At 41.1% G+C, this 11,512-nt stretch overlaps 1 protein-coding gene across 2 annotated transcripts in view; it reads right to left on the reverse strand.

Annotated features, from left to right (window-relative positions):
* The window catches only part of KNDC1 (kinase non-catalytic C-lobe domain containing 1), a 101,734-nt gene extending 91,560 nt beyond the window's left edge, over positions 1-10,174 (reverse strand). Inside the window, exon 1 of one of the 2 annotated variants that reach the window (XM_070752431.1) lies at positions 9,745-10,174. In XM_070752431.1, the coding sequence (XP_070608532.1) occupies positions 9,745-10,173 (429 nt within the window). In that variant the 5' untranslated portion in view covers position 10,174. The remainder of the gene's footprint in view (positions 1-9,744) is intronic. The other variant, XM_070752432.1, reaches the window with a different exon arrangement.
* Between the last annotated feature and the right edge of the window lie 1,338 nt (positions 10,175-11,512).

The raw sequence follows: 11,512 nt of genomic DNA on the forward strand, positions 1-11,512 counted from the left end.
TGGGCAAAGTCTAGTAAGATTAATGTCTCATGAGACTATCGGAGACTCTTTTGAGTTCTTTTGGGAAGACTCAGGATGTAGATAGAGATCTTTGTGGCATGAACTCTGCCTTCTATAAGCTGGAGTTATACCCTGCCCGTATCCAGTTTTGGCTCTGGATAGCCTCACGCTCTCACAAATGGGTTCATGACTTGGGAATCCTCTTGAACTCATGATTCTCACTAGAGCAGTAGAAGGAGACCATGGCAAGGGGGAGTGTGATTCCAGCTTCAATTGATATTCCACTTCTAGGCCTCCTTGTATGCCGCTAATGAGTAGGCTGGTTTGGTCGCTCAAGAGCAAGAGACTGTCATGTGTTGTGTTTAGCAATAAATCAATTTAGTTGGAACCTCACATGTAGACCTGGTTTTTCTGTGCCTGACAGTTAATATCATTACTTATTAGAATTTCATTATTACACTCTAGAGCAGGGGTAGACAAAGTTTGCTTTTCTATGACATGTAGACTTCAACTCCCAGAACTCCTGAGCTAGTATGACTGGCTCAGTAATTCTGGGAGTTGAAGTCATAGAAGAGTCAACTTTGCCTACCCCTGTTTTAGAGTACTTTACTCACTTCTGTGTATTCTTAATTTATTCTATTTATTCTGTACACTTTTTTTAAAAAATTATCTCTAACTGTAAATAAAAGAAAAGACAAAAACCAGCAAGACACAGGTGAAGTGGGCTCAGCAGTGCCTGCCAATTTCTGTAGAATGGAGTGTCAAACTCAATTTTATTGAGGGCTGCATGAGGGTTGTGTTTCACCTCGGGTTAGGTGTGTGGCCTCTTTGAGCTTTGTTTTAGCTGGCAGAAGGCTGTCGTGAGCAAAAACAGCCCGGCCAAGCTGTTTATGGCCTCCTCAAGCTCCGTTTTGGCTGGGAGAGGCTTGCAGGAGACTGTTGCAGCTGAAAACGGAACCCAGAAGGGCTGCACATGGAGGCCAGTCCCTTGCTGTTTCCAGGGCGGGCCCATGGGCCAATCTAAGCATCTTGCGGGACAGATTTGGCACACAGGCCTCAAGTTTGACATCCCGGCTATAGAGGGACAGTACGTCATATTGCATTACAATCTGGTTTGGAAGCATTATTATTTTAGACAGGAAGGCAGTGAAGAGTGGTGAGGATGGCAGGAAAGATTATTGGCAATTTACTTCGGGCTATCCACAATATGGTATATAAGCGTTGCTTGAGCAGGGTCCGCAGGATCGTCTGGGATACTGCACATCCTCTTCATGGCCTGTTTTCCTTGTTCCTTGGGAGGAGACTTAGTGGTGACTGAAGCAGAACATCCCGATTCAGCCAGAATCTTGTTCCATACAGTGTCAACCATGTGAGCTCTCAAGCTTCCTCTTTCTGATATGTATCCAAGATGGACAGTGATTCGTATTTGTATGCATTTGTATGTTAGGGTGTAGGTATATACACACATATACTATGTATGGAACAAATCTATATGTGTTATGTAGACGTACACTTTTGAGAGCAGCCCCAGAATTTCATTTTAATGTGTGCCAGAATGCCCAGAGAAAAAATGACAATAAATGATATCTTAATCCTTAGTCTGAGAGGACTTCACAACAGTGGCACATGCCTCATCATCTTGCAACACATATTACATGGGGCTGCCTTTTAAAATGAAGGCTTTGATAGGGCCAAAGGTTGCGATTTAGCAAAGTTGAGATCAATGTTACATAGACAAATCATGTATATTTAAAACAATTACATTACTGCATTAATTAGTAGCTTAATTCTAGGCTCAATTAAAATCAAGGTTATTATCTATACACTTGTACATAGTGCAGACTCCAATTATAGGAATTCGTCCAGCAAAATCCATTCCATTCCATATATTCTTTGAGAGGAGAGATGTGGATGATTGCCAGGCTACAAGAATGCCTATGATACCCTTTCTCATGAAGCTGCTTTCACATACTGGAGCACCTCACCGCTTGAATACACATTACCCCAATCATCTATTCTTTAGATAATCTCTTAAAACCTCATTATTCCTGTGGGCAGTTTGGTGCTTATGGTGATGGTACTCAGCTTGATTAGCTAAATTTCTTTTGCATTTTAACATCTTTTTTCTTGGATTTTATATTTTTTTGCTACGATTGGAAATCACCTTGAGATCCAAGAAACATTACATAAAACCTTGTATATTCATAACTAAAAATAACTACAGTTCTTCTCAGGAAAAAAAAATGTTTTACACTTTTGTGGCAAAGTAATCATAAACCTACTTAGAAACAACATAGCATCTTTTGACAGAAATTCTTGATAAGTTTTATATGTTATATAGAACACATCATGGCAAATGTCATCGGATACAACATACATCATATCACAAACACAGCATGGCAAATGTCATCGCATACAGTCTGGCGCTCCATCGCTGGAGATTTTTAAGAAGAGACTAGAGAGTCACTTGTCTGATATGATATAGTTTCTCCTGCTTGAGTAAGGGCTGGACTAGAAGGCTTATCGTATAGGGCAGTGTTTCCCAACCTTGGCAACTTGAAGATATTTGGACTTCAACTCCCAGAATTCCCCAGCCAGCGAATGCTAGCTGGGGAATTCTGGGAGTTGAAGTCCAGATATCTTCAAATTGCCAAGGTTGGGAAACAATGGTATAGGAGACCTAAATTTATTTTATTTATTTATTTTGTCAAGTACGTATTGGTGGTAAACAAAGATATAACAATGTTTATATACATGATGAGCCCTTTGCAAGCTGAGCTTGCTTTTTTTCCTTTGCAAACTGCTTCTCCAAGATATAATAATATTTATATGCATGATACTAATAAAAGAGAAACATTTAGGACAGAGGACGGAAGGCACTCCGGTGCACTTATGCACGCCCCTTACTGACCTCTTAGGAATCGGGAGATCAATAGTGGATAGTCTAAGGGTAAAGTTTTGGTGCTTAGGTAATGATATTACAGAGTGAGGCAATGAGTTCTATGTATCAACTACTTGGTTACTAAAGTCGTATTTCCTACAGTCGAGTTTGGAGCGGTTTACTTTAAGTTTGTATCTGTTGTGTGCTCGTGTGCTGTTGTGGTTGAAGCTGAAATAGATGAAGTAAATGTCTACAAAATATTGACACAGGTGTATAAAAAGAGGAAAATTAGAAACCTAATAGGTCCTTTTTAAAAAAAGAAAAAAATCTCTTCTTTTTCTTTTTTCCCTTTCCACTCTTCGATATTGTTAAATTTGCTTCATTTATTTATTTTTATTAATGAATATGTATGTGTATATGTATATGTGTATATGTGTGTGTGTGTATGTGAGTATTTAAAGTATAACCACCACCACCACCCAAAATAAGACATCCCTTGATAATAAGCCCAAGAGGTTCTTATTTTCAGGGACACACGGTATATTTATATAAAGTAAAAGTACAGTAGAGATTTTAATGCTAACTAATTAGCTGAGGATCAAAACCTTAATCATGTTTGTTTGTTTAATTTATATGTCGCCCAGCTCCCAAAGGACTCTGGGCGGCGTACAACAAAATATCATAATTAAAAACAATTTAAAAGCACCATATTAAAACCCCTGAGTAAAAACATTCACACTTTTTATGGCCGGAACAGAAAGATGCATCAATTATTATTTATTTATTAATTTATTAGATTTATATGCCAATTACTGAATGTCTCCAGGCCTGCCAGCAGAGCCAAGTCTTTAAGGCTTTTCGGAAGGCCAGTAGGGTGCGGACAGTACAAATCTCCGGAGGTAGTTGGTTCCAGAGAGCCGGTGCTGCCATAGAGAAGGCCCTGCTAACCGACACTGCCTAGTTAACGGAACCTGGAGAAGGCCAACCCTTTGGCCCCTTATCGGTCGCTGGGAGCTATGCAATTGAAGACAGTCCTGCAAGTAGTCTGGCCCTAAGCCATATAACAAACCAATGCAATTTGCAGTGGGTTTTTTTTTCAATATTGTACTCAACTTTGTATGAAAAATTCAAATAATTTTATGTATGTAATATTATCATATTAAATTATAATTAATCGTGAAAGAAAACTGTCTATGGAGATTCTCAGTCATCCAGGTCATGGTTGTCCCAAATATATTTTTTTCAAGATGCACCTGGAGTTTATTTTTTCTTTGAAGATGTTTCACTTCTCATCCAAGAGGCTTTTTCAGAGCTGAAGAAGCTTCTTGGATGAGAAGCAAAACATCTTCAAAGAAAAACCAGAAAGTCCAGTTGCCTCTTGAATAAGCACCTCTGAGACAGTGAAAGAAAAGGGTTTTTCAGTCTTATTTATTTTCAATACTCTAAGTTATCTAAATATGATGTTAATAATCTTCAATTAATATTGTATAAATTGTGCTCTACTGAAACAAAATGTATCCAGATTTATAAAAACAGAATGAAAAGGAAAAAAAATTCTAAGGTTTAAACTCATGCCAGATTGGACCACCCTCATTTCAAAACCAAAATATTTATCTTCTCAGATCCATTAATGTAGGAAAAGGAGTGGCTCCTTAGGGGAAGAGTTAAAAGATGGATCAGCCTAGAATACCTATGCAGTTACAAACAAAGTCCATCCACTCCTTGAACTGTATTGGCCTTTATCTAATTCATAGCAGGTGCTAAGCATTAGTTGGGAAGATTCTTGTGGGTAGGCTGCGTTTAGCAATAAATCAATTTAATTGGAACCTCACGTGTAGACCTGGTTTTTCTCTGCCTGACAGTTAATATCTTATTGCTTATTAGAATTTTATTATTATACTCTAGTGTAATGTGTACATACTTTACTCACTTCCACGTGTTCTTAATTTATTCTATTTGTTCTGTACACATTTTTTTAAAAAAATATCTCTACTTGTAAATAAAACAAAATAATATTATAGTCCCAATGGAATGTTCAAATAAAGTGTCCACACTGCCTCCCTAAACACCTGCAAGCATATTTTTAATAGAAGCCCAATGAATGGAACAATTAGTTCAATCCACAGTGTGCTTGTTAAACATTTTGGCTTCAGTACTACATTTCCTGGCAAGCCTGTTTAAGAATGGAAGGCATACACTCTTGCTAAAAGAATACTGTAGTGGTACAAAGCTAAGCCCCATGGCAAATGCTTTCTCCTTGGTTACAATCCTACTGTAAATATAAATGATCTTACCATATGGCAAAGGCACAAATGTATAAAAATTCTGTACACACCATGAAAAAGTAACATTCTCTTCAGTTGAGGGTGGCCATATTCGTGGGAAAGCATTTTAAGCATTAACAGAAGGATAAACTCACCCCAGAATTCTTCTGCTTTTCTATTCTCATAAAATAATGTTTTCCAAAGCAGAGGTCTCCAACCTTGGCAATTTTAAGCCTAAAGGACTTCAACTCCCAGAATTCTCCAGCTTTGCTGGCTGGAAAATTCTGGGAGCTGAAGTCCTCCAGGCTTAAAATTGCCAAGGTTGGAGACCCCTGTTCTAAAGGAAAGATTTGCCTCTTAATTTATTTTTAATTGTATAAGTTGCTGTCAAAGAACTACCGGTATATAACTTTCCAGCAGTTTATGAGCTGAAATGTTTTACTCCTGGGTTTTTATATCCTGAACTGAGTTTCAATAAGAAGAAGTTCCACTGGGCATCCAAATTGAATAGAAAGATGGGATGCAAATTTGTTCAATAAATAAAATGGATTTAATTTCCTGTATTGGTTAGCTTAGCAGTTCTATTTGATATCTGCTTGGTTTTGATTTCCAAATGTCGATGTTTTTATTTTCTTGTTTTGCTTTTATTTATGTAAAGCTTTGGTGGCATTCCTCCTGTGGAACAGCTTGAGTACAATTTTTTTTTAAAAAGCCTCCTTTTGATTAAGCTTCTGAAAAGTGGTAAAAATCTGGCTCTGAAATAACATTTGGAGAATGTCAGATTTTTCTCTTCTGATCTACATAAGCTAGTTAGTACTATTGTAATTTATACTACTTGTGATTTCTTTGCTGTCTTTAATCTTGAATTCTAGTCTCTGTTTTGAAGTAGAGCAGCACAGAAATACTAGCGACAAATAAAAATAAATAGTACACATTCATTATGGCATATGGCCATAAATAAATGAATAAACAAAAGAGACATAGCTCTTTCTAGGATAAGTGGAAAACAAAAGGTACGTCTCCAGGTGGTTTTTCAAGTGCAATTTAAAGTTACAATGGAACATTTTGGAAGAATAATATAATACTTCCCAAAGGATTACATTTTGAACTAAAGGCCAACCTCATTCAATCTTCCATTTTCAAAGCGACCAACCAGATTTCTACAGAGAGCATACAAGAAGGAGATTAAAGTCCCACAGCAGCTACTACGTGTTCCTGTTCTCAAAGCATGCTGTCTGCAAAGCTGGCGGTACTACGGGTACAACTTACAACTGGTTGACTGTTGAAGGTACAGCAGACAGCTCCCCTAAATGCTACTTACAACCTGATTCCGAAGTAACGACCATTGCAGTGCCCCTGTGGTCATCTGTCCTAAAGACCAACTGCAGGGATGTTGCAGCAGGACACCTCCTCCCCATCCATTTTCCTCCCCATCTCCTCCCGTCAGTACATGTAGGTCTTGGGCCTGCTTCAAACTCCACTGGGCTCCACACCCCACATCCCCCCAATCCAATGCAGCTGAACAGAAAATGGCAGCCCCTTCTGGAAAAAAGGCCACATGTCCCAGTAAAGGAGTGACCTGACCTCTTTCCTTAATGGATAACACAGGATGACAAGGGTATGGTGCACAGTGGGGTGGGAAGCAAGACTTGGGGGAAGGAAGTAGAGTATGAAGGGCCTCAAGGGATGGGACAGGCCCCCAGAGGCACCCCATGTTTTGTTTAATAACTGCATCAGGAAGAACATGGATGGGGGGCTCAAAGTGGGGATCACACTTATGATTTATACATCCCAGCGGCTGGTCAGGTCCCACAGAGTTGTCCTTCTCCAGAACACGTCAGCCAGACAATATTGTTTGGCAGGGCCTAGGGGAAGAGCCTTCTCTGCGTCGGCCCCAACCCTATGGAATGAGCTCCCTTCAGAGATCCGTAGTGCCTCAACTCTTCCTGCCTTCCGTAAACATTTAAAGACCCACCTCTGCCGGCAGGCCTGGGGCCATTGAAATTTTAACACTTTTCCCCACCCAATGAATGAATGTGTAAGGGATGATGTATGAATGTGTTGCTAATTTTTAATTATGAGGATTTTAATATGTAATGTTAGATTTCTACATGCTGTGAGCCCTCCTGAGTTCCAGGAGAAGGGCGGCATAGAAATCAAACAAACAAACAAACAAACAAACACAAACAAACAAATAAATTTTCATTTTATCTTCCTTAACTGCTATCACAATGTCCAACCGTAATGGGCCAGTACCATTAGTCATGGGTTGAGGACTCTCTGTATATTATTTCAACCACGTTACACTCAGTTAAGAATTTAATGATACTTGTAAAGAGACATTCATTAAAAGAAATATTGCCATGGTACTGAAGTTATTGTAAACACAGTTTCCCAGGCACATTCTTTAGGAGAACATCCCTTAATATTAGGATGAATCAGATACATATACAGTGCTACCTCTACTTAAGAACTTTTCTTTTCTAGGCAAGAACCGGGTGTTCAAGATTTTTTTGCCTCTACTTAAGAAAAATTTGCCAGGAAATTTGAGAGTGGCACAAAGGCCCTGTCAGTTTCCTGCCGTTCCCCCTTTTATCACGGCCATCTCAGGCTTTTCTGGGCTGCCAGAGGAGCCTTTTGGTGGTGCTTAAGGCAGCTTTGGCCGCCGAGAGCGAACGGAGGGAGGCATGTGCCGTCTCAGGGTCCCTCTTTTTTTTTAAGCGTTAAAGTTTTGAATTTTTTAAAAATTCCTCTCACCTCACCTTCTTCCTTCGGCAGCGACTGTCCTCCTCCTCTTCTTCCTCCTCCTCCTCCCACCCAAATTCTGAGCTTTTATTTCTTTCCTAATGGGTTTGCACGCATTATTTGCTTTTACATTGATTCCTATGGGAAAAATTGTTTCTACTTAAGAACTTTTCTACTTAAGAACCTGGTCACGGAACAAATTAAGTTCTTAAGAAGAGGTACCACTGTACACAATTCTACTTCAGCCTAGTTAATTAGAAGTGGCTTTTGATAAATACTTGTTTCAACCAGATACTAGTGAATGTAGCACAAAATTCAGATGAGCTGGCATATAGTAATGGATCAGATAGGACCCTGACAAGTTAGGAAGCAGTGAGATATGAATGGATTCAGCCCAGAGGTGGGTTCCTCCCAGTTCAGGCCGGTTCAATGATGGGTTCCTACGGGTACGGTCAGCTTTGCAGAACCGGTAGAAAAATTTTGATTTTTTTTCTTTTTTCCCCTTCTGGGCTCTGGGTATGTTTTTCCTATAACAGTAAATAAGGTTGAATGTGTATAATTTTAGAAGAGCTGTGCATGTGTACATACACAGTTTATATAGTAGATAATGTATATTTTTATGTCCCTGTGTGTAATATATATGTACACATATGGCATATATTACAATTAAGTAGTATATTTTGGATGTTCAGTAATAGTAAATAGATAGGGAAATTGTATCTCTTTGAGGCGAGGAGAGGCCAGGCACCGTAACCCTAACCCTTGATGTGAGTGATGTTAAGTTGGCCACCTTTAAGCCAGTCACATGACTTTAAAGCCATCCCGATCACATGATTATCAAGCCATTCCCACCTGGTCACATGGGCAGCAAGCTACACCCACAAAATAAGCCACGGCCACAGTGTGGTAGTAAAAAGTTTTGCAGCCCTTCGCTGGGCCGGTTCTAAAGAACCGATAGTAACTTGGCGGCCTGGGTCGCTAGAACTGGCAGCAACTCAGGCCTGCCACGCCCCCAAACTAGTTCTCTTGGTGGCACCATACCGTCTATGGTATTTACTTATGACAAGTAAAGTCCATGGATAAACCAGGTTCACATAACAACCATGTCACTAACTTAACTACCATGATTCACTTAACAACTGTGGCAAGAAAGGTCACGAAAGGGACAAAGCTCACTTAATTTGGGGCTCAGTTGCGGTTGTAAGTCAAGGACCACCTATACTGCATCTTTTACGACTTAGGCCAGTATGGTTTTCTACTCCCAGAAATCCCCAGCCAGGGAGTCAAAGTTCACACATCTTAAAAGTTGTCAAGGATGAAAAACTCTGACTTAGATTACACAAAGAAATCACTTTCATGCACTTGTTGCCAAGTTAGGAAGGATCCAGGAGGGATGTTGTTCCAAGAGACTCCTTTGCGGGTTTACATGCCCTCCCTCTCAGCACTCCACACCTAGAATATTTTATGGTCACCACACTATAGAAAAAACAATTGCTGCTAACCTGCTTCCATTGAGGATGGTGGGAGAACAGAAGTTGCGGGAGCTTCATCCCTGGAAAGCTTTCAAAAGGAGACTGGCACAGCCATCTCTCAGAAATGGTGTAGGGCAAGGCTGTAGACAAAGTTGGCTCTTCTATGACAGGTGTATTTCAACTCCCAGAATTCCTGAGCTAACATGATTGGCTCATGAATTCTGGGAGTTGAAGTCCACAAGTCATAGAAGAGCCAACTTTGCCTACAGCAAGTAGGGTTCTCCTGCTTGGGGGGAGGGGGGAGGGGGTCGGTCTAGATAACCTTACAAGATCTCTTTCCGACTCTTGTCAAATCCGTTTTCCCGCCGCCGGAGCTGCTCACCTCGTCCTCCGAGAGCGCCGGCAAGAGGTCGAAGTCGCAGCACTCTTCTTCTGCAAATTCATCCATCGCGGGCTGCTTCCGAGGGTCTCTTTCTGGCGCCCGACGGGACAAGAAGCGACCCGAGAGGACTCGGACTTCCAACGAATAGCCGGACACTCTCCGAGATCCGCCGCCGTCCGCCGCCTTGCCTGCCCAGCGACGCCCCGTCCCCACGTTCTTCTCCTTGCAGCAAGTTGGGGGTCTTCTCCCTCCCCGACGGTTTGGCTCGCCTCCCCTCCCCTCCCGGCGCCGTCCGATAAAATGTGTTTGCCGAGCGAGGCGGCGCCCCTGGCAACCGAGAAGCCTCGCCCTCGGCCAGGCCGGAGCCAAGAAGGGAGGCTCCGCCCTGTTCCGGGCCGGTGGCCGAAAAAGCGGGGAAATGCATCGCATGCTCTCCTTTAAAGAGTAAGTAACTCCGCTATAAAGCGGGGGAGAAGTTTCCGCGCTGCAGCTGCTGATTGGCTGCTTTGGGGCCTTCAGCTGGCGGCTCCCGAAATGCTGAGCCTTCCCGCCTTTTTTTTAAGGCTCAATTAATATTGTTTCTTCATTGCTTATTTGACCCCTATGACAGTCATTAAGTGTTGTACCTCAGGATTCTTGACAAATGTATCTTTTTATTTTATGTACACTGAGAGCATATGCACCAAGACAAATTCCTTGTGTGTCCAATCACACCTGGCCAATAAAGAATTCTATTCTATTCTATTAGGGAGCCCTTTTGGTGGTCCAAGTCGGTGGCGACCAGATGTGGGACTTACAAATCAAGCAGCTGAGGCTAAACCCGAAGACTGGAGAATCTCCAATTTGGAGATTGGCATTATGAGGGCTTCTTGGTGCTCTGTGCTCTATTAGAGAGAGGCTCTCCAATTCCCTCAACATTGTCAAACTATTTATTAAGTCTGCACTACTATTACTACTGGTTTTTTCCCATCATTCCTATCATCCATTTCCTCCCACTTATGACTGTAACTTGTTGCTTGTATCCTTAAAATTTTTATTAATATTGATTGTTTCCTCATTGCTTATTTGACCCCTATGACAATCATTAAGTGTTGTACCTCATGATTCTTGACAAATCTATATTTTCTTTTATGTATATGCACCAAAGACAAATTCCTTGTGTGTGCAATCACACGTGGCCTGTAAAGAATTCTATTCTATTCCATTCCGTTCCATTCTGTGAGGTAATTTTCATTACCCAAACTTGGTAACATTATCAGTGCTAGCAACTGAATAGGTTTAAATGGATGACGTTACCAAGTTTGGTTAAAGAAAGGTCTGCGAGAAAAGCAGCAAGCTCAGAGAGCACCATTTTCAACCCTGAGCTACAAATATTCTCCTTTGGTGTTACGGATAGTCCTGGACTTACAACGGTTCATTTAGTGACCGGTCAAAGTTACAACGGCACTGAAAAAAAGTGACATGACCATTTTTTTCACACTTACAAGCTTTGAAGCATCTCCGTGATCATGCAATCAAAATTCAGATGCTTGGCAACTAGTTCATACTTATGACTGTTGCTATGTCCTGATCACATTTTGTGAACTTCTGGCAAGCAAAGTCAAAGGGAAGCCAGAGTCACTTAACAAGCAGGTTACTAACTTACCTCTGGAACCGGCTCCCCCCAGAGATTCCTACCGCCCCTACCCTTCTCGCCTTCCGCAAGAGTTTGAAAACTCATTTGTGCCGCCAGACTTCAGGCTATTAGCTGTTAGCCCCTGGCCAATGA

The sequence above is a fragment of the Erythrolamprus reginae genome, chromosome 5 (genome assembly GCF_031021105.1).
Source record: "Erythrolamprus reginae isolate rEryReg1 chromosome 5, rEryReg1.hap1, whole genome shotgun sequence".
Lineage (NCBI taxonomy): Eukaryota > Metazoa > Chordata > Lepidosauria > Squamata > Dipsadidae > Erythrolamprus > Erythrolamprus reginae.